This window comes from Ciona intestinalis, unplaced genomic scaffold (assembly GCF_000224145.3).
Source record: "Ciona intestinalis unplaced genomic scaffold, KH HT001194.1, whole genome shotgun sequence".
Classification (NCBI taxonomy): domain Eukaryota; kingdom Metazoa; phylum Chordata; class Ascidiacea; order Phlebobranchia; family Cionidae; genus Ciona; species Ciona intestinalis.
This window is the reverse complement of record NW_004191515.1, coordinates 1-23,512: the sequence shown is the minus strand read 5'-3', so window position 1 is coordinate 23,512 and position 23,512 is coordinate 1. Positions and strand designations below refer to the sequence as shown.

Sequence of the window (23,512 nt, the reverse complement as noted above, 5' to 3'; positions counted from 1 at the left end):
ATTAGAGATATAGTAGGGTGGGGAATACGGGACACCTTTACACATAAAATCCAAATATTCTGATCGTGTTTTAAACAATTAACAACAGTCTATGGGAGTTATGAGAATACAGTTTTATAAGAAAATAATATGAATTGTCCCATCTCCCCTCAACCTACTATATATCATTATTTTTGTTCATTAATTTTATACCTCTGCCATTTACCTATATTTAATGGATGGCCTCGCCCAAATTAAGCAAAATCTGGCCCACCAGCCCAAACTATACAGTTATGGTTTCATTTAAAAAATTAACCAGATTTTTATAGCACCATAAAAACTTAAACTGTGACTGAAGTCATGTTAAATAAAATGAATGTAACTTACTTTATCCTCGGGCTGCCGGAAAACGACAGTCGTTAGGTGTTGATACACCTCGTGCCAGCTTACGAGTTACCATATATATTACTTTGTGGGTGTTCTTACTTTTTGTTACTTTGTGGGTGTTTTTGTTTTATATACATATTAACTAAACATTTTTTTATAAAATTTTTATAACGCCAGAAATGAGGCCACCCACCAGACTGGTTGTCAACCGGGCGACCGTGACATCATCAACCATCGGTTTCCATTGGCAACAAGTAGATGGAACTCTCGGTTACCGGATCCGGGTCAGTCCTCGAGTGCCAGATCTTGATCTGAATCAACTTATTCTTGAAACTGAATTTGTTCTTAGGTAAGAATGAGTGTGTGGGCACTTAACGGAAATTGCTCCATCCCAGTGGTCACTAATAGGTTTCCTAAATTATCAGCCGCAATTAAAAAAGAAAAAGAAATAAAGTAATCAGCCACAAAGTAACATACATGGTAATTTCTAAGCTGGCACGACGTGTTTGAAACAGAACACTGGTGTTAAACGACTGTTGTTTTTCCGGCCACTCGAGAATAAAATGAAAAATTAAAAAAAGCGGTATAACTTCCAAATGTTACCACCCAAGAATAAAAAAAATCTTTACATTGTTACATGGTAACTCCTAACGCTGGCACTGTTTGAAACAGAACACCCAAAAAATGAGAATAAAGTAAAAAAAGTTATAAAAAAATATAACTTTTAAAGTTACCACCCATAAATAAAAACGAAAAACATTGTTTATATTGATTCGTGATTCCTATACACTAACATTTATTTTTAGGCTTAAATTAATTCATTTTATCAGGGGTCTGTCACCGGATATTCTTTACATAATTCAAGTTGCTGCCGTCAACATTGCTGGTGATAGTAGATACACCATGGTGTCCCAGAAAACTTGTAAGTCATGTTTAGACTGCTAACATTGTTGGCAGATATGTTGCTCCAACTCAGTGTTCACTAATGGGTTGTCCAACTGTCAGCCCTACATAAAACAAGAATTAAAAAAATCCTTCAAAAAATAATACGCGATAACTTATAAGCTGGCACTAGGTGTATGAACATAATACTCGTGGTACATTCACTGTCGTTGCCCCGCCATGAGAGGTTAAATAAGTTATATTTATTCATATCGTTAGCACATAATATTCTTTATTTCCAAATCTATTTTGAACAATTAACAAAGCTATTTTGAAGTTGTAAGGATACGGTTATATAATTCTGTAAATATTCTTTGTTTACTACCAGTTAGGATGATAAAAAATATTAAAAACATCGACAATTAAACATGCTATGTTTTAAATATTAATAATTTTATTTATTTTCAGTGTCCATGTGTTTTGCTCAAGCCAACCAATATGAGGAACATACGTTTTCGTGGGTGTTTTAATGTGTTTCTTTAAAATTTATACAAATGTATATCTTTATTATATAAGATTTCTGCTTGCAGAGTAATTTGTCCAGCAGGGTGCGCCAGACACCGGAATAGTGTTTATGGAACTCGTATCTACACGCTGGTAATTTGCATTAATTTCCATGTTTTTTTTATTTAAGACAGATATACAATAATTCCTGTTTTGTGGATTCAACCCTAAATAGGTCGTCATATACTCTTATGATTCGGCTGGGCCACAACTAGTGTTTGTTTTTGTTTATTAAAACCAAATGATTTATTTTGCACTTAAAGAGCTAAATGATTTGTTTTGTATATAAACTTATGTAAAATGTAGTTTCAAAAATCGCGTTGTCATTTGTGTTTGTTTATGCCTCATATTTGACTCCATGCAAAATAGTCCGAAAACTACTAATTTATTACTTAAAGATATATATATATTTTTTTTTTCATTAATTTCAATTTACTGTATATGACATTCCTTATGACATCATAATCACACTCATGACATCATACAGGACTCGTACATATGCAGTGCAGCCATCCATGACGGTCGAATCGACAACGAACTCGGGGGCACGGTTATGGTTCGACGAACACTCGGAATAAACGATTTTGTGGGCACTTTAATGCACGGTATCGTCTCGCAAGAGTGAGTCAGGATTTTTTTAATTTTAAAAATGTCATTTTTCTAATTTTTCTGTTTGCATTTTAGTTATGGAAGTTATCATGATGCTTTTGTATTCGGTAAGTTTGTGATTTTCAAAGTTTATTTTGCAGTTTTTATTAAAATAAGTTGCATTTCTGCCATATTTTAATATATTCGTATTATATTAATGAATGAATGTAACTTATTTTATTCTCGCTTGGCCGGAAAACGACATCGTTATAACAGGGGTGGTCTGTTTCATACACCTAGTGCCAGCTTACGAGTTACCGTGTATGTTACTTTGTGGGTGAATATTAATATATATTTATAACAACAATATATATATTACTCTATACTTGGTTCTTGGTTACTTTTTTAATTACTAGATTGTCATTTTTGTCTTGAAAATTATTAAATGGTCACTCAAATAACATTAGGTAGATATTCTACACAATTTTTTTTTTTTAATTTTTTTTAGTTTTGTGATATATCATGAATTCCACTTTCCAGCACTTCAACCTCCACAAAACATTCGAATCAAACCTGGATCCGTGAGTTCTGATTCGTTCATCGTACAATGGGACCTCGTTCGTGGGGCGGATGCTTACAGGGTCCGAACCTCACCCTCGGCAGGTTGGTGGGTAGAATTACTGATCCAGAAATTGAGCGCCAATGGCCAATTATTTTCTTAATGTGGTGGGGTTACTTTGTAGTATAAACATACCAAAAACGCAGCAAAATGATGATTTAAACTTTATTAGAAGTTTAACTTAATTAAAATAAATGGCTTGTCTGTCCGCTAGTTGTAGTGACAATGCTTATTTTTCTTTTAATTAAATTTAAATATGATTTAACTATATGCGTGTTTTAACAACTGCTGTTTTTTTGCAATATTCTGTCTTTTTGTTTAAAATATTTCTAAATCTTTGCTACCATAATCGAAGAGACAAATAAAGCTCTTATTATTATTTCTTGCTAACTCTATTTGTTACCCTACAGTTGGTGATGAAGGAAACATTGTTGAAACCGAAGTTCTTCTGCATTCAATGGCACCAAATGTAACTTATACTGTTCAAGTTGAAGCTGTAAATGAAAGAGAAACAAGTGAAGAAGGGGCAGTAACTCAGGTATTTATCAGCCACACATAAAAAAATGAAAAAATCACTTCCAAAAAATAACCCACAAAGTAACATACTTAGTAACTCGTAAGCTGGCACGAGGTGTATGAAACAGAACACCCGTGTTTAACTACTGCAGTTTTCCGGCCACGCGAGAATAAAGCAAGTTACATTCATTCATAATACACAAAAAATAATTTTAAAAATACCAAAAAATTAAGATAAATAGAGCGAAGTAAATATAAAATAACAGTCGTTGTGACTAACTACAGGGTTAAAAATGTTCACACCCTATTAGATAAAAACGTGAATGTAATACTCAACAAACAGACAGCTCTATTCAAAGATGAATTCTACAACATAATGTTATCATTGGAAAAAACTAAGCACAAAGACTTAACGTGTGGAAAGTAGCAAGGAGCAATTATTAATGTATAAACATTTTTGCAAGTTACAACCATATATTTATATTTTACAGAGAACTGCCTTGCCCGGCACTGCACGAGTGACTGTCGATAACGTGGCACAAAATTCCTTTCTGGTGTCTTGGTTACCAGTACCAGGTGCATCCAGTTACCGAGTGAATGCATCGTTATACGAACGGCTGGTGTTCACGATACAGACAACCGCACATGAGGTAAATGATATCGTATTTTCGGCTAAACACTAAAGTTAGTCAGTGGCGGTTACCATTGGTTACCCTTTTTTTGTCGGTCGACTAAATTTCCGTGCATTACTAATTGCGGAAGTTAATCGGTTCAAATCTACGGTCTAAATTTAATTGGCCGATTAAGGCTGCTTTTTTAGTCGATAGCCGAAAAATACCAGTCCGTATGTTTATTCGTTTATTCTTTATTGTATGGTCAAAATTACAATAGGGCATATGGGATGTGATAGTTTAACTTATATTTCATCGCTTTTTGTTCATTTTGTAACAGTTTATTTAAAAGGTACTATTTTAAGGTAAAATGCTACATTAGCTTGCCAAACTTAGTTATTAGTTTAGCCCTGTGGGTTTGTGGCACACTGGTTACAGCGCTTTCTTATAGACTAGGGGATACGGGTTCGAGTCTAGACGCTGCCACCATTGTGTATGTATGTGTCTTTATGCAATGCAAAATATTTAACAGCAATTGCTCCAATCTAGTGATCCCATATGAATTATCTAATTTGTCAGCCATATCAAAAAATTAACCCCAAAAATGATCAACCACAAAGTTACATATGTGGTAACTCGTAAGCAGGCATGGAGTGTATGAAACAGAACACCTGTGTTATAAAGATAATTGTTGCCACGCCACACAAAAATAAATAAATTACATTCATTTTTTTCAACATAAAATTAAATATGATAAACTTAACTTTCTTCATAGGTGTTGGTAAACAGCCTTGCAAGTGGTACAGTATACAATGTAACAGTTCAATCAATCAACCACATTAGCATTGGAAGTCCAACTACCATTCAACAGTTTACTGGTAAGTAAGATCATTTCAAAAATATATTTCTTTGATTGTATTATGGCTCGATGCTACCACTATTGTGCGTGGGGCAAGACACTTAATGGCAATTGCTCTAAGCTGGTGGCTCTTATGGTTTGTCTAAATTATCAGCCACACATAGAAACAATTAAAAAATCCAAAAAAAATATCATTTACAAAGTTACATACTTGGTAACTCGTAAGCTGGCACAAGGTGTTTGAAACATAACACTTGTGTTAAAACGACTGTCGTTTTCCGCCCACACAAGGATAAAGTAAGTTACATTCATTCAAATTCATTTGGTCATACATTACAAAAAAAAATCGAAAATAAATTACCACAAGTCCACAAATTACATATACGAGGTAACTTGTAAGTTGTTTAAAACAAAACACCCTGTTGAAACGACTGTTGTTCCCTAGCACGCAACGATAAATAAGTTGCATTCATATTTCATCTAATAATATATCTTGCTGAAAAATTTTGTTTATTTCTCCATGCACACTTTTTTCTCTTAGAAAACCAACTTGATAATAATTAAACATATATGGCTTGTTTGTCTGCTAGGTGTAGCGACCACGCTTTTTTTTCTTCCAACTAAATGTAAATATGTTTTTAACCGTAAGCGTATTTTAACAACTGTTGTTTTGTCGCTATATCTTTTCGGTTAAAATATTTCTAAATCCTCGCTACCGTAATCGGACAGAGAAACAAAGTTATTATTATTATTATATTATTCAGGTTTGGACGTTCCATCGAATCTAAGGGTTCTTTCTCTTGGATCAGATAACATGGTGATATCATGGTTACCTGTCAATGGGGCAGCATATTATTCAATATCTTATTCAAAGGACGTTTTGGACACATGTTGCATGACGTAAGTACTTAAACTTCTGGCTTTACTATATAAGCTGTTATTAATAATTTTTTGTCGGATTTTTACAAACAATAACATTATATTTGACCTGAAAATAACAACATTTTTTTTAAATTGAAATAAAAGCACAGCATTGTACTGTAATCCAAAATAAAAACAAAACACTGTTTTTGTTTACTAACAACACCATATCCCTGACAGTATTAGCGAACCTGCCTTTAAACTAGAGGTTACCAGTTTAAGGCTCGTGTCTGCTTTAAGATAAAACAAGATTCATACATTTAATATACTAAAAAAAATTTCTTGTGTCCGTTTTTACAGGAATCTTACAATTTATGAAAATCGTGTTCTACTTTCTGAATTGTTGCCGAACCAGTTATACGTGGTACAAATCACGGCTTCAAACCAATTCTCAACAAGCAGAAGGGCAATGCTACGACAAGTAACAGGTATGATATGAAATCGTAATTTAATAAAGTAGTTTATGGGAAGAAGTAAAAAGTTGGGTTTAATTGAAAAGTGTGTGTTTAGAGTAATTTAAAGATTGTATGAATTTACTCTTCAATTACGGTAGCGATGATTTAAAAATATTTCAAACAAAAATACAGGATATAGCGACATAACGTATTATAATCTTATAATTTAACTTCTCCTTTCTACCCAGCTTTACCCCAACCTCCTAATCTTCGTGTTGTAAATGGATCTCTCACTCAAAACTCCGTCTTTCTGTCTTGGGACGAACTCCCGGATGTGCGGACATACATTATATCTGAGTTGAACGACACAAGACGTAGAAGTTTCAACACCAGCAGACATACCATCAAACTACAATGTAGGTACCATTGCGGGCGTATGTGTCCTTAGGCAAGACACTTAACGACAATTGCTTCAACCCAGTGGTAACTAATAGGTTGTCCAAATTATCAGCCACACATAAAATAAAAAAAATCCCCCTAGAAAAAAATACCCACAAAGTAACATACTTGGTAACTCGTAAGCTGCCACCTGAGGATAAAGTAAGTTACATTCATACATTCAAGTTACCTACTACTTCTCCAATGTAAGTTACATAAATAGAAAAATGTAAATGTATCAAATTTCATCACTTAGTTAAAACACTCGGACTGTGGATTTTGAGATTTAATTATGTTTTGCAGTTAATATTGTTAATTATTTATTTAGATATTGGTTAAAGATGTCTGACTTTTTTATTGTTAAATATTTGTTTTAAACTCGACTTTCTGTTTTTTTTGTTCAACTTGTTTAATAGGTAACAATTTTTTATATACCAAGAAATTCCATATTTAAGTTTCTATATTGTGTTTGCTTGGTTTAATTATGAATATCTTTTCATAGCTTTGTATCCACGAAGAACATACAGGATTCAAGTAATTGGATATTCAATTCATCACATATCTGGTGACCCGTCTATTGTGGAATTCACCACACGTGAGTTAAATTATTGAAAGTTATTTATTTTTACATTAACTGTCGCTGGTATCTTTATCCTTTGGTAAGACACACCAAAAAAATGAATCACCTACAAAGTTACATTCGTGGTTACTCGTAAACTGGCACAAGGTGCATGAAACAGAACAACTGTGTTATAACGACAATAGTTTCCCAACATGGGAGGGAAATGAGTTACGTTCATTCAACCTATAATAAGGGTGAAAACTGTTTTTTTCCATTGGCATTCCTACTATTTAAAAAGATAAGGTGACTGTATTAAATCCTGGTTATCCTACTATGCAAAGATACTATCATGCAATACCCTGCGCCGTGGCAGAGTGGTTAGTGCGTCTGCCTGTGACCCAGAGGTTATGGGTTCAAGGCTCGCTGCTGCTACCATTGTCGGCGTATGTGTCCTTGGGCAAGACACTTAACGGCAATTGCTCCAACCCAGTGGTCACTAATGGGTTGGCAAAATTATCAGCCGTATATAAAAAAAATTACCTACAAAGTAACATACATGGTTACTCGTAAGCTGACACGAGGTGTATGAACACCAGTGTTATAACGACTGTTGCTTTTGGCCACGCGAGGATAAAGTTAAATTCATTCATTAAACATGAACTGATGAACATTGACCTCAATTTAGTTATTGAACCACCTGAGAACCTCAGAGTCGAAACAGCTAACAACAACAACCAAGTTAATGTCAAATGGAATCCGGTAAATATAATACCTGAGATTATGTAAACCAGTCTCATATTTAAGAAAATGATTTGTATATAAGTCTAGGAGTGTTTTATAGAATATTTTAACTTAATCACCCACAAACTAACATACATGGTAACTTGTAAGCAGGCACGAGGTGTATGAAACATAACACCCGTGTTATAACCACTGTCGTTTTCTGGCCACATGAGGATAAAGTAAGTTACATTCATTTATTCATTCAACTGTTCCTCAATAAAAGTGTAAACCAAAAATTTATTTTAATTTTTTTCTGTTTTAAAAATGTATTTTAAAAATTCCATAATAGACATAAATATCCTATTACATAGGTTGTAGGTGCCACTTTATATCTTGTGACATGCAATCCATCGGAGGGGGTTATAGGTACAGGAGAGTTGCTGCAACGTAACGTTATTTTATCAGGTAATGTTTGAAGCAGAATTTGTAAATTTAATTTTTATTAAAAAGCAGTTGGCATAGTTCACAGCTTCACGTCATAGTTGCATGTTTTTTTTTAGCAAATAGCAAAAAGAAGAAATTGATGTAGCTTATTTACCTTCGTGGGTGGGTAAAGACAGTTATTATAACACGGGTGTTCTGTTTCTTACACCTCCTGCCAGCTTACGAGTTACCACCTATGTAACTTCTATGGGTGATTATTTTTTGATTTTTTGTTGTTGGTTGGTTGGACTTTAGATTGCCCATGAGGGCCCATTGCTTTAGGTTCATCTATCCTTCGGGCAAGAAACTGAACGACAATTGCTCCAACCCAGTAGTAACGGCAAATTGCTCCATGGGTTTTTCAAATTATCAGTCACACATAAAAATAATAAAAAATCCACAAAAAGTAATCCCCAAAAAGTAACATACATGATAACTCGTAAGCTGGCACGAGCTGTAAAAAACCGAACACCTGTGTTCAACTATTGCGTTTTCCAGCCATGCGAGGATAAAGTAATGTACATTTAGTTCAATTCAATATTAAAAAGTTTTTATTTTTATTAAGGTTTGCAATTCCGTGTGTTGTACAATGTATCAGTAGCTGCCATGGTGGGGACAAAATCTGGTATGAAATCTTATGTGAGTTTTACTTTGGGTGTTTCTGTAATGGGCTTGGTTGCTGTACACAATGTGACAAGGACTTCAATGCTTCTGCAATGGAACCACGATGATATTGCTGTCACACGACTGCAGTATAATATGGCTGGGTGAGAATTAATAGTTGTATTTATACTGCAGTCAAAATATTTTCTGTTTTCTTTGTGTGTTTTGCATAGGAAAAGATACACTAACACCAAAGTCCTATGTCCTCTGTTACATATTCAAGTGTTTAAAGAGACTACACACTAGTGCACTGTTTTTATTGTTTTCGTTTAAAAACTAATTGTTTTGATTACACATACATTAGGAACCACTGTACTAGTTACCTGAAAACTACTCAAAAAATACGTTACATAAAACTGAAAACTACTTATAAGCTACTAACCTACTATACTTAATATATTTCATAAACTGCTACATTTATTTTCATATAAAACAATTGAATTAAATTCTAACTTATTCTCATGTTCGAAGTTCATCAAATCGTCTAAGTATTGCCAGCAACCGAAGTATGAGTGAAATTTCCATTCATGGAATGCAACCTTATACAAGGTATAACCTCGTCGTTACCTATGAACATCTTTTCACTTCACTGCACAACAATCAACAGAATCAAGAACCAATTTCTACTGCAGTCGTCACTAGAAATTTAAACGGTAAATTGCTCAATTTTGCTTAAACACAATAAAATTACAGCAAGCCCTATATTTAAAGTTTAAAGCAAAAGCATGTATTATCAACAAAAAAATTAAAAAATTTTTTGTAAGTACTAACAAATTGAGTATAATGTGATCATTTTTTACGTTTTTTTTGTATTTTTAGGTCTATTTTTTCATTTAGTCATTTTTTTTTATTCTTCATACACGGCACATTGATAGCATGCCTGTCTCTTACCGAGAGGTTATGGGTTTAAGACTCATCCCTGCTAACTGCTACCATTGTATGTGTATGCAAGACACTTAACAGCAATTGCTCCAACCCAGAGGTCCCCAATTTTTAGGCCATACATAAAAAATAATCACTCATAAAGTTACATACTTGGTAACTCTTAAGCAGGCACAAGGTCTATAAAACAGAACTCACATGTTTATAACTACTGTCGTTTTCCATCCACACGAGCATAAAGCAAGTTACATTCATACACAGATACATCAGATGAAGTAATTTTAATGTGGAACCAAGTACCCGGAGCTACAAGTTATTCCGTCACCTCCATACCTGGTTATAGAATCACTGGGTTGAGAAACTACACAGCCACCACGTAAGTTAGTAAAATCCAGCTTTGGGCTTAAATTTTTGGAAATAGAAAACGCTGTACACTGACTCAGGCCTAGATCCAGGTCTACTTGCTGTTAGTTAACATTATTTTGTCTCCTTTTTTTATAGTAGAAAAGGTTGGATTTAAAAGCAAGATAAAAAGAATAACAGTAAAAATATAGTTGTTAATGACATGCTAAAAAAAGAATATTTACTCCAAACGAAAAATGTCATTTATTGCCATAGTAAAGTGGTTTTAAATAGCTATATTAAAGTAACTGATATTTAAAGATATTACTAAAAGATACATTCAATGATAAAACATTTATGTTTGAAATGTAAATCCACTAATGCCCTTTTTGCATGGTAAAATGTTTATGCTGATAGCGATTCGCATAAAGTCGTCATTTGGTAATTCGCCAACCCCGTTATTTTGCATGATCATCGGTTTGTGCGCGTTATTAACTTATTTTTGCGCAATATTGCTAAATCAGGTTTATAATATAATTTCTGATACTTTATGATGCTATTACCCACTTAAAAGTGTAAAAATAATACCCAAAAAAGATTAGGCTCTTAAAAGTGAAACTGTACTTCCACCATATTTTTCTTTTCTCGCATATTGCGAGTAACAACCAACCTCCTACAGCAGGTAACACGCTTATGGCGTTATGTTTGTTAACTTTGTTTTTGCGAGTAAATATGCGAGTACTTACGCGCATAATAGTCACCATGCAAAAAGGGTATATCTATGGTCTATATTCTATGATATACAACATAAATGTTATTGGTAACCTTTTATGCTGTACTTTCCTCAAGAACCGAAATTAAAAAAGGGAAAAAATTGAATCGTTTTTTTCTCTATCTAACCAATTACAAAATTGACAGTGCAACATTAACTGGGTTTCGAAGAGGAACAAATTACATGATATCAGTAATAGCGTGGACTGAAGAAACCAGCATACAGTACTTACCTGCAACCGTTAGCATTGAAGGGATTGTACCAGGTTAATACATTCAATTTTTTTACGGTGAATAAATGTAATTTACTTTATCCTCGCGTGGCCGAAAAACGACAGTCGTTAAGCACAGATGTTGTTTCATACACCTCGTACCAGCTTACGAGTTACCAAGTATTTTACTTTTTTTACATTAACAATTTAAAACATTTTTTTATTTTTATGGCTGCAATTACAGATTAACCAACCAGAATTATAAATCTAGGGAGAGTTTTTAGGTTCACTCAAAAAAGTTACATAAAAAGGTTAATCTAGAATGCTGTTTCACGCAACTGTACCTGTATATACTACAAACGCACTTATTTTTATAAATTGAAGCGATCAGAATTTACAACTTTTCTATTTCTTTTAGATTACCCAGAACCTTCAGTTATAACGGTTGAACCAACGATTGATAATTACGAAAACAGTGCAACTGGTGATACTGTTTTTAACACTGAAGTAAATCCTAATGGAAACAGTAACAACAACAACAACAATCAAGGACAGACAGGGTAGGAGGTTTTGCCAATACTTGTTAAAACTATTAAATTATCCCCAAAAAATAATCACCTATAAAGTAACATACATGGTAACTCGTAAGCTGGCACAAGGTGTACGAAACAGAACACCTGTGTTATAACGACTGTCGTTTTCCGACCACGCGAGGGTAAAGTAAGTTACATTTAAACTAAGCAAGAAATTTTGTTATGCGTAATTAAAATGATTTAATATTAATCATTTAAAGACATGCAAAATGCACTGTAGTAGTGACTGACTAAAAATGGCTGGCCATAGTAGATGTTTCATATGTTAAATATTTCATAGTTAATTTATTTATTGCAGAAATGAATCAGTGCAACAAAATAATGTGACCTGGATTGCTATACTTGTAGTTGTTGGGTTACTTTTCACTATGTTTGTTGTTCTTGTTACTGTTTGTATTTGTGCTGGGGAAAACAGAAAACCATTATTCAGGTTTGTAAAAGTGATGTAAATTTATCAATTTGTTTTGATAGTACTTGATTTTATTATTATATTTCATGAATCGCCGCCGCTACTGTACCACAGTTGGTTAGCGCCTGCCTGTAACCCAGAGGTAATGGGTTTAAGGCTAGACGGGCGTATCGCGTATGTGTCCTTGGGCAAGACACTTAACAGCAATTGCTTCAACCCAGTGGTTACTAACGGGTTGTCCAAATTATCAGCCACACATAAAAAACATGAAAAAAATCCAAAAATAGTTCAAGGCATGATGCTGCTGACTGTGTTAGTGTTTGATTCCTAGAACCAAACACACTAATCAGTAAAGTTGAAAACATGTGTATGAAATAAAATACCTGTATTAAAGCAACTTGCTCAGAAACATATTAAATGAATGAATGTAACTTACTTCATCCTCGCGTGGCCGGAAAACGACAGTCGTTAAACACAGGTGTTCGGTTTCATACATCTCGTGCCAGCTTAAGGGTTACCAAGTATGTTACTTTGTGGTTGATTATTTTGGGAGGAGTTTTTTATGTGTGGCTGATAATTTGGACAACCCGTTAGTGACCACTGGGTTGGAGCAATTGCCGTTAAGTGTCTTGCCCAAGGACACATACGTCCACAATGGTAGCAGCGAAGAACCTTGAACCTGAAGATTATATGAGTGAAATACATTCATTCAAGTTTAAAACTTTGTTAATAGGAATTGTGGGTGCTGTTGGTGCTGCAGATGTGCCAGTGGAGTGAAATCTTGTTCATGTCGTGGTTGTTGCTGTGAGGATGATCAGTACCGAGGATCTTATTATTAATTGTGATTTATTATGTAGTAAATATGTTGTGCAAGCCAGTTTCACCATAACTGTGTAAAATAGAGTGTATTGTGCTGTTTTTACGCCTTATGTATTGCCAAGTACTTTTGGTGCATTGCAAATATTTGTTTTTTACGCGATAAATACAAAATATGTACGGAAAATGGGTGTTTTGTTGAAATCTTCCCATAAAAAGTAATAAATAAACCTATTGCTCTTTGGCGTAAAAGTTACAGTTTGTTCTTAAGTTAATGGTAAGTATTGCAAATAACGTATCAAAATATTTTTTGTAAAACGTTATTTTGTTTGCGTATTTTTACTTAGTTTAGCATAGCTATAAGCACAATTTAGTAGCAAAATTGTATTAAAGGTTAAGGCAATGTAAAGCATTTTATAAATGTGTCGTTTTAATTTTGAAATAAAACTTAAGAGAGTGGAGCTCTAATAAACGGGTATGCCTCGTTACAAAATAGTTAGTTTAAAATATTGGATCAAACGTTTGTAATAAAAAATAAAGCGCATAGGTACTGCTACGGTACAACCCGCGTTTTCGCTCTTGTAAACTTTCTCGCTCTTCGTTACCGAAAAAATCAAAACAAAAATTTCGGTTTTAACAAGACAACTGTTCGATGAAAAAGTATCTAGATCGCCACTAAAGTGCCAAAGAAATATACATACGTGGTAACTCGCCCGCGTTACAATTTCAGTAGCAAACATGAGAATCCTATTCGTTTGTAACTCGTTTCATCAGATTTAAACCTGGCGCACTTTGCTGTTGAAACGATTCATTAGCTTTATTAAATAAGGTTTAAACAAACTTAAAACGATTCATAGCAACCTCAAAGAAACAAAGAGTTAAAGTAGTTAAAGACAACTTAAACGCGCACTCGAACTTAACTGCAGTACAAATGTCAAGTAACACATGCAAATTGAGTAACGTGGCAAATTAAGAAATGCGGTAGAAACGTAGGAATGTTAATTAGGAGCGGCGCACTTAAAGCGGCGCGTAACAATAATAAGAGAGAAGGAATTCACTACAGCTGTTACCATGAGTTTTGCATTCAGCTAAATAATAAATAACCGTAAAAAATGGCACTTTGTATGCTTTTAACGCAAAAAATAGTACCTAGATGCCTTTTAGTTGCATTGTATGCATAAAACATGGAATGTAATTTTAACCAAGGGGGTAGGCCTACGTATTAAATATACCTGTCAAAGTTTAAGCGGTAACATGTACCTCTTTTGTTGATGTCATTGTCTTCTACAAGGAGGTACATTTTTGTTTTAAGAGGGTACAGTTCATTATAATACAATCCTTGTTTACCGTTTATCGAGTTATAGATGTCGAAACATAATCGTTAAAGGTCAAGCTGAAGAATCAACAAACATTAACACGGTGGTAATTGTATAAGCGCTTATGTAACTTGAGATATTTCATATGGGACTATTTCTGGTATTAGGTTTGTGCTTGTGGAGGGTTCGGTTAACAATTGTACCTTTATGAACGAGTGTGGAATGTTGTATTATAAGTCATTGCGGGAAGAAAGAAGTATATACATTTTTTGTAACCCGGGTAAACTGAATAAATAGCTGTGTTTTGAAAGTACGGAATTCATTCAGTGCTTATACGTCCTAAGTTCACCTAGAGACACGCAATTATCTAGCAAGATAAAGTTAATTATCTAGACAGGGAATAAAATAACTCTGGACAGTGATACATAATAGTCAGTTTACTGAGATACGACAACATGTACGACGTACAAGCAACCACAAAAGATGCTCAGTCGAGCAAAGACCTCTTAGAAACCAAATACTACTGCAAGATTGAAGATCCGACTTTAAAGGTAAAAATTAAATAAATGCAAGCATATATAAAATTTGCATGTTGCAAAATTTGCATGTTGCAAAATTTGCAAAAGAATAATTCGTATGTTGGAATTAATATTTTAAAGTTAAGATCTCTGCTTTTTTTTAGTTTTACCAGGAGATATAGTATGATGGTGTAAGCCGAGACACCTTTAGCACATTATAGTTTTATAATTATTTTAATGTTATTTGTTTACAACCATATATAGGACGAGAGAGTAGAAGAAAAGGGTTTCCCATCTTTCCCCACCTTACTGTATCTGTAGTAGGCCGTAATGCACATTTAAAAAAAACTGCAGAGATCTATAGTGTAAACTATTAATTTCTACACACGAATTATATTTTTTTGCAAATTTGCCGCATTTAATTCATTTTTACCTTAACGGTAACACGTAGCGACATTTTCAGGAGATTGAGGTGGTTATGGAGTTGGAAGCCAAGGGGAAACCAGAAGCAGGAATCTTCAATCGTTTCGTATTGTTGATTGACGTGAGCGGGAGTATGGATCATACTGCTGATGGACAATCTTGTACCTTACTGGACAGAATGAAGGTTTCCTTGTGCGCCTATTGGCGTTTAACGAATAACTTTATCTTTGTTTATAGAAATTCATCGAGTTGTTTATTGACAATGCAAGCGACACTTCTTGGATCGGAATCGTAACGTTTTCCTCAACCGCAAATGTCATAATGGAACTCAAGCAAATGACGGCGGAAGCAAAGGTTAGTAGAGATATCTAAAGTCGCTTTCTGTTGAGTGGTATACGCAACGTTAATTGCAGGTATTTGCAAAAACAACAGTACTAAGTCTCACAACAGAAAGTCGTACCAATATCAGCGCGGGTTTGTTCATGGCGTTGGAAGTTATACAGTAAGCTTTCACACTTTTTTATATGAATAAATGGATGTGACTTACTTCATCATCGCGTCGCCGAAAAACGACAGTCGTTATAACACACCCCGTGCCAGCTTATACGAGTTTTTTTTTTAAACGTGCACTATTTTGTAAGTATATGATACTTCGTGGGTGATTATTTTTTTAGTAGGGATTTTTTCATTATTTTATGTGTGGCTGATAATTTTGACAATCTATTAGTGACCACTGGGTTGGAGCAATTGCCGTTAAGTGTTTGACCAATTGCAGAAAACTGAAACCTTCTCGAGATTGCATCATTGTCTTCACCGATGGAGTAGCCAACGAAGGAATAGTGGACTCTGGTACATTGATCCAGGAATACAAGCGAATATCGCTACAGAGCAGAGAAACGAATATTCCGATATCTGCAATCACTGTGGAGGGGTACAAACCGGATTTTTTGTATGCGGTAAGTAGGTATCGCGCCTGCTTCTAACCCAGAGGTAATGGGTTCAAGGCTCGACGCTGCTAACATTGTAGGTGCATGTGCCCTACGACAAGACACTTAACGGCTAAAAAAGTTACATTCAGGTACAATACACCACTGAGACATTGAAGGATAAATATCCCACTAGAGGTTTTTCGCTTTAGTTTTAAACTGTGTACGTTTGTATTGCTGAATAAAAAGAGAAATTAAAACTCATTAATAGAAATGTATTTAACTTATACGCGATGGATTTTGTAGGACGTAGATCCAAGTAAAATAAAAAGTTTACTTTTAGATTGCTACCGAACTTGGAAGTGACGCATTTTATTGTTTGAATATAAATAGTGCATTCGAGGCGGACATGATGATTCCACAAATTACCAAGTAATCAAAATAATAAATACCTAAACTAAGAGTTTACTTTAAAATGTTTTAATAGGGAAATGACGTTTACAACTGACGTCACAATCGTCGCAAGCGCTCTCGGAGGAGTAAAAATGCTTCGCATGAAAAATCAACAAAGTCTAAACGAGGTAATGAAACTTATCTGGAAACCTTGTGTGAAATTGAATAACAAATTTGCATTGTAGACAGAGGCGAAACATTTTTACTATTCTCTACCAAACAAAATGAAGAAGAACATTTTATTCCGCTTGCAGCTACCGGATAACTACCGGGTAGGTCAAAAACAAATTGGTTTAAAACTTTATTAATACAAAATTTTTAAAACGGATTATTGTTTTTATAGGAAATGGTCAATGCCATCATTCTAAATGTGGAGGTTAAATTCATGGATGGTAAACTTTCGAGGAGATGTTTCACCGATTCTGTTCAACTTTGTCTCAAAACTATGCAAGAAGTTGCTGTGAGACAAAAACTACCGGCCTCTGCTGGTACGAGTGGCCTTTTTCTTTAGGTGTTAAGCTACCTAAAACATTTTTTCGTTCAGATACTGAAGCGTCCAGAAAATATCGAGAATCGGCTGTTGCCTACGTCAGCTACAAAAGCGTCATTGATGCGACTTGGAAATCAATTCGTAAAAGCATCACCAAGATATGTGAGGAGCAATGCAAAATGGAAATTGCCCGATATTTTTCTGCGGCAAGAGAACAATGTAATGGGTGAGTATATGACATTCATTCCAAAACTTCTGCCTATTTTCGATATAAGACACCAAACTTCATCAACAAAATTGCGCTTTATTTAATCATTTTTTACTAGGTATTTTATTTAAAAAATATGCCTAAAAATTGTTTAATGCGATATTTCTTACACAATAGGCAAGACAGCAATAAAGCTGAGGCGGCACGTGAAAAAGACGCGGCTCAAAAATTCATGCAAGAAAAGTTAAAGCTTGGGGAGCTCGCCTTGGGTTTAGAAGATAAAACATTTACCTCGTGTTCCCAGCAAATTCATATATTCGAAAAGCAGTTGGTATATGCTCAAAGATTTATTGAAAAGTAAGTTTATCTGCATGTATAACTGTGGTTAAATATACGCGTTGTCTTCTTAGATAAAGTGTAGTCGATCACACTTAGTTCTTACAAGAAAACAGATAATATTTAATGTTTAGAACTATCTTTAATAATATAGTAGAGTGGGGGGAGATGGGACTCCATTAGCACATAATATCCTGACCGTGTTTTAAACAAGTAACACCAGCCTATGGGAGTCGTAAGGATATGGTTCTATAATTCTTTTAAAGTTCTTCGTTTACTACCAAATGGGACGAAAAAATAGAATAAAAAGTTGTCCCATCTTCCTCCACCCTACTCAATGATCTGCAAGCAAGACCACAACGTACAGAAATACTTTGTGCATTACTGTGTAGAAACATATCTGGTAACTCTTTGCACACTCAGTACTATTTACAAATACTTTTATAATACTCTATACAACAGTACCGATGCTTCTGAGCTTGCAAGCAAAATTTGGGGCAAGCTTGCCGCCATGGGTTCATCTTTTGAAAAGGAAATGCCGACCAACGATGGTGTATTCGGAAGCACTGTAAAACAACCTTTCATGAATAACACGGTAAAGAAACCATTAAAAGAACTCCGCAAGGTATTGTGATACATGTCACTTAAAAGCATTGTAGCAACCATTATGTTTTTTCGTTGAAGGCCATTCAAGAAACCACCGTTGATACCGAAAGTAGCGACGAAGAGAGTGTGGCAAGCGATGTAGAAGATACACCAGAACCAGAACCAGAAAACATTCCACTTTCTGACCGCGGAAGAGAAAGCAACAGAGTTACTTTTGAAAACGTTGCACTTGCTTCCGGTGGCGCCATCGCTAGTGGTTTAGTATCAAATATTGTTGGCTGGTATGTGTTCATTGTAATTGCGATTATTGCATTTGTGGTGTGGGCAGTTGAAGTTCAGGGCACTGATAGAGTAATCGTGATGTTGTTTTTCGCTTTGTGTGGTGCAGCTTATATACTGCCTTCTCAAGTTTTTTGTTTTTTACTTGGTGAACTGTTCGGTATATTTTGGCCGAATTTACCTGATTGGTGGAGATCCTAAACTTATTTCTAGAACGTATTGTATATTTATGTATATTTGCGAGTGCTATTGGTATCTTTGTACAGTAATATGATCGGTTAAATGTTACAAATAAATGGAATTGCTCCTGTAAATATACAAGAACTTGTGTCTTGGAATGTATATTCATACTCTATTATATAGTTTGTACAAGTTTATCTTTATGTTGTAGTGAAATATACCATAAGCATAAATAGTAAGTTGGGATGTGGGGCAAGATGGAACAGTTTGTAAACTTGCCCTTATGGGATACCTATTTATTGAAAGACAAAATTATGTTAGAGAGTCATCAAAGTACTCGGCAAATGCGGCTACTGCGTTAGGTAAAAAAATCGACGTTGAACGAATACAATGTTTTTTAAATAGATAAAAAAAAACTATAATAATAGGATGCTCATTTTGAATGCTCGCTGAATCATATATTAAAACTTTTTGTAGTTAGTGATCAATCCAGTATAATTTTTTTATTTTATATATTAGGGTGCGGGAAGATGAGACACCTTTTCATTATGTCTTCTCGTCTCATTTGGTTTACCGAACTCAACACTCGTTCATAACAACACAGTTTTTCGTTACTACATCATACATTATAACAGTTCCCAATTTCATATGAAATATCTCAAGTTACATAAGCGCTTAAACAATTACCACCGTGTAAATGTTTGTTGGTTCTTCAGCTTGACCTTTAACGATTGAGTTTCGACATCTGTAACTCGATAAACGGTAAACAAGGATTGTATTATAATGAACTGTACCCTCTTAAAACAAAAATGTACCTCCTTGTAGGAGACAATGACATCAACAAGGGAGGTACATGTTACCGCTTAAACTTTGACAGGTATATTTAATACGTAGGCCTACCCCCTGGGTTGAAATGACTCGCCTATATGGCTTATACATATGTTATGTAAAGTGTGGTCCGGGACGCTGCTCTAACGGCCTACCGAGACTGACCAGACTGATGTAGGGTTTTTTAATACACAGTTTAATAACATATAAAAACTACTATAATAAAACAACGAGAACAACGCTCAAACACTATAAAGTTTTGACCAACGTTACCGAATACAACAACGTTACAACCACGTTAATCCAATACACAATACAACGTTACTACACCATATACACAACGAGAACTGCCGATCTTATGCAATCTTTGGGCTGATGCAAGTAAAACAGAAGAAAAAGGCGCACTCGCTCCACGACGACCAATCATGCTTAGAGGTTAACAAGCGCGAGACGCATCAATTCAACACAAAAGCCAAACACAAAATGGAAGTAAATTGGGAAACAACACACAAGAACGCTACAGCAAACCACACACAAAAACCAAAACCGTTCAACGCTAAACGAAACAATACGTTACACATACAATGTAGCTAAAACCGTGCGAAGGCATTACACAAAATACCATTTGTACCGTTATTATCGCATTTACCTGAATGCAAAACTAATGGTAACAGCAAGGTGCGAGGTCGGCATCGCAAACGTCGGATAAGATTCTCATGTTTTCTATTGAAATCGTAACGCGTGCGTGTTCTGTTTCAACCACTTTGTTCCCGCTTTAATTACGAGTTACCACGTATGTATATTTGTTGGTCACTTTATTGGCCGTATAGATACTTTTTGTCGAAGAGTGGTTCTTGTGGACCGAAATTTTAATTTCGTCTTTTCGGTCACGTAAACGAAGAACGGGAAAGTGCTCCACATTGTCTTAACATTTAATACAATTTTGCTAATTAAGTGTATTTATAGTTATACTAACTATAAGCTAAGGAAAATACGCTAACAAAATCACACCTTTTATAAACAAAATCACAAAAAGAGCGTTCACCTCTTAACCAGATAGAATGAAAATATCCATTGTTTTTTTTTTAATTGTTGTGTGCTGTTGGTTCCTTCTATTCGTAATTTAAATAACGTGATTTTCGCTATCGTTTCGAACAGATAAATAAAGTAAGATGTTACACCTTTAGCACATAATATCCGAACATCCTGCCTGTTTATTTAACAGCACGTCTATGGAAGTCGTGAGAATACGGTTTTATAATACTTGAATGTTCTTTGTTTACTACTAAATGAGAAGAGAAAACATAATGAAAAAGTGTCCCATCTTCCCCCACCTTACTATATAAAGTTAAAGTTAGGATACCGGATTGATCACACTACAAAATTTCGGCAGTTTTAATTGTGTTGTTATGAACGAATGTGTATTTTTTATAAGGCATAAGCCATACCGGGAAGAAAGAAGTACACTTTTTTGAAATGCGGATAAACTGAATAAATAACTGTTTTAAAAGTACGGAATTCATTCAGTGATCCTAAGTTGATCTGGAGACACGCCGCACTCTTTGAAACCAAATATTACCACAAGATTGAAGATCCGACCGTAAAGGTAAAAGAAAATTAAATGCAAAGCGTATATAAAATTTGCATGTTGCAAAATTTGCAAAAGAATAATTCGTATGTTGGAATTAAAATTTTAAAGTTAAGATCTTCAGTTTTATAATCATTTTAACGTTATTTGTTAACCACCAAGTGGGACGAGAAAATAGAATGAAAAGGAAGTTCCATCTTTCTCCACCCTATACCATATCTCTTGTAGGCCGTGATGTAGGCTATAACATGAAACAACATTTGCAGGAGATTGAGGTGGTTATGGAGTTGGAAGCCAAGGGGAAACCAGAAGCAGGAATCTCCAATCGTTTCGTAACGTGAGCGGGAGTATGGATCATACTGCTGATGGACAATCTTGTACCTTACTGGACAGAATGAAGGTTTCCTTGTGCGCCTATTGGCGTTTAACGAATAACTTTATCTTTGTTTATAGAAATTCATCCAGTTGTTTATTGACAATGCAAGCGACACTTCTTGGATCGGAATCGTAACGTTTTCTTCAACCGCAAAAATCATAATGGAACTTGTGGTAGTAATTTACCGCTAACTCGTCTCGCCTCGATAACATTCCTGCGCTTTTATTCCTGCTGCCCGCGCCGAGTAATTAACGCTTTTGTTGTGTCGTGTGTGCGCACAGTCACCAGTTAGTTTAGTTGGTACTGCAGTATAGTTTGGTTGTATAGCGTTTACTTTAGGTTTATTATGATGTATTATATCGTTATTATATGTTTGTAGATATCCATCGTTTTAGTTTGTTAAACCCAAATATAATAAGTTACTTTATCACAGAACTCAAGCAAATGACGGCGGAAGCAAAGGTTAGTAGAGATATCTTCAGTCGCTTTCTGTTGAGTGGTATACGCAACGTTAATTGCATAGGTGTATATGCAAAAACAACAGTACAAAGTCTCACGACAGATGCTTGTACCAATATTAGCGTGGGCCTGTACACCGATGCATTAATTAAACTTACAGCGCATAATGTACTTGCTCTTGGTATCATGTGAACCGCTCAAGGGATTTTATAGCGTAACTGATTAAATCCGCGTTGTGACTGGTTAATTATGCTTTAGTTGAAGTTTCACCTTTTCTGAATATTATATCGATTTCGAATACAATGGTGCATTGGTGCGGACTTGATAATAACAACATATATGAATGCCTTGATACTGATGGTGTATTTACATTTATGAATGCTGTATTTACAAACTGTTGTACAGAGGGGCCTCGATAAATTAAAGTTGGCATTAATCATAAGTTGTCTCGGTCGTTCTTGAGAATGCAGTTTAACAAGTCAGGTATTCCAATCTTATTGTTGCCCATTCTTGATAAGTAATATGCATGAGACGCACATAACGTCCAATGATTGGAGCAGGAAACATGTTTGTAACTTTTGTGTTAATATCTCTATTTCCTTGGAATATCTGAAACACAAATTTATAAAATAAGGTTGTGATTTGGCTTACATTGTGTAGGCATTTCTTAAGTATAAAGTTGATATATTTTAATACAAAGAGTATATAGATTTGGGATTGAAAGTATATTAGCTTATATGGAAATTCGTTTGCCAAGTTTTTTTAAAACTCACCAAGTCGTTCCCGTCACTGTTTTGAATGGTTTGAAAACTGGTTTGATTTATTCCATATGCGATTTTGTAACTTGTAACCCATTGCATAGCATGTCCGCCCGGTCTGCCTTGAGTCACAACTCCAGTTAAAACAGTTGGAGATTTAAGATCAACTTGAATCCAATTTCCGGAACTTGCTAAAAACATTTTATTGTAAACAATGGTTGGGCATTTTCACAAAAAAGTAACCAAATAACTAAATATAACTCAAGACTTATTTTGGATAATTATAACACATATTTAACTCCTTTCTGCTGGCTTTAAATCAAAAACTTAAATTTCAACATTAAAACGTCGTGCTCGGATTGTTATATGGTATTTGTATTTAACGACCGGTGTCGTGATATATTTTCAACGAAAAAAAAATTTCAAAGATCGGTGTCGTGATATGTTTGTTCCGATAAAGAATTGGTATTATTCGATTATCAAATATTGTATCCTAAATGTGGATGGAAACTTATATTAACAGAAAATTTGAAACCCCAAGTTGAAACATTTT

General features: G+C 34.7%; 2 protein-coding genes and 1 long non-coding RNA gene across 3 annotated transcripts; 2 read left to right on the top strand and 1 right to left on the bottom strand.

Annotated features, from left to right (window-relative positions):
• The first annotated feature begins 524 nt into the window (after positions 1-524).
• On the top strand, positions 525-13,402 carry LOC100175428 (fibronectin). The gene is made up of 23 exons (XM_009863729.3): positions 525-715; positions 1,197-1,288; positions 1,717-1,765; positions 1,839-1,905; positions 2,300-2,433; positions 2,497-2,528; positions 2,941-3,063; positions 3,430-3,557; positions 4,027-4,185; positions 4,922-5,024; positions 5,770-5,905; positions 6,227-6,354; positions 6,570-6,737; positions 7,262-7,354; positions 8,007-8,080; positions 8,416-8,509; positions 9,093-9,294; positions 9,662-9,843; positions 10,334-10,448; positions 11,333-11,451; positions 11,816-11,957; positions 12,289-12,420; positions 13,133-13,402. The coding sequence occupies exons 1-23, from the start codon at positions 546-548 to the stop codon at positions 13,236-13,238; spliced, it is 2,748 nt and encodes a 915-aa protein (XP_009862031.2). The 5' UTR covers positions 525-545; the 3' UTR covers positions 13,239-13,402.
• Positions 13,403-14,530: 1,128 nt separating this feature from the next.
• On the top strand, positions 14,531-19,079 carry LOC100177751. Its single transcript, XM_002120300.4, has 13 exons — positions 14,531-15,082; positions 15,513-15,656; positions 15,710-15,826; positions 15,886-15,974; positions 16,248-16,428; positions 16,742-16,830; positions 16,886-16,979; positions 17,037-17,123; positions 17,195-17,339; positions 17,396-17,567; positions 17,727-17,906; positions 18,348-18,510; positions 18,570-19,079. The coding sequence occupies exons 1-13, from the start codon at positions 14,987-14,989 to the stop codon at positions 18,969-18,971; spliced, it is 1,959 nt and encodes a 652-aa protein (XP_002120336.1). The 5' UTR covers positions 14,531-14,986; the 3' UTR covers positions 18,972-19,079.
• A 3,462-nt stretch (positions 19,080-22,541) lies between these two features.
• On the bottom strand, positions 22,542-23,381 carry LOC101242732. Its single transcript, XR_003397477.1, has 2 exons — positions 22,975-23,381; positions 22,542-22,810 (listed from the first exon to the last, which is right to left on the bottom strand). It is a non-coding gene; the product is annotated as an uncharacterized LOC101242732 (long non-coding RNA).
• Positions 23,382-23,512: the final 131 nt, after the last annotated feature.

What these genes read in the sequence shown, in the direction of transcription:
- LOC100175428 (XM_009863729.3), top strand. Translation starts at nt 546, where the DNA reads ATGAGGCCACCCACCAGACTGGTTGTCAACCGGGCGACCGTGACATCA. An exon ending in ACGTAACGTTATTTTATCAG is followed by an intron (nt 8,510 to 9,092) that starts GTAATGTTTGAA and finishes ATTTTTATTAAG; the next exon opens with GTTTGCAATTCCGTGTGTTG. An exon ending in AGAAACTACACAGCCACCAC is followed by an intron (nt 10,449 to 11,332) that starts GTAAGTTAGTAA and finishes CAAAATTGACAG; the next exon opens with TGCAACATTAACTGGGTTTC.
- LOC100177751 (XM_002120300.4), top strand. Translation starts at nt 14,987, where the DNA reads ATGTACGACGTACAAGCAACCACAAAAGATGCTCAGTCGAGCAAAGAC. An exon ending in ATGGCGTTGGAAGTTATACA is followed by an intron (nt 15,975 to 16,247) that starts GTAAGCTTTCAC and finishes GACCAATTGCAG; the next exon opens with AAAACTGAAACCTTCTCGAG. An exon ending in GCAAGAGAACAATGTAATGG is followed by an intron (nt 17,568 to 17,726) that starts GTGAGTATATGA and finishes CTTACACAATAG; the next exon opens with GCAAGACAGCAATAAAGCTG.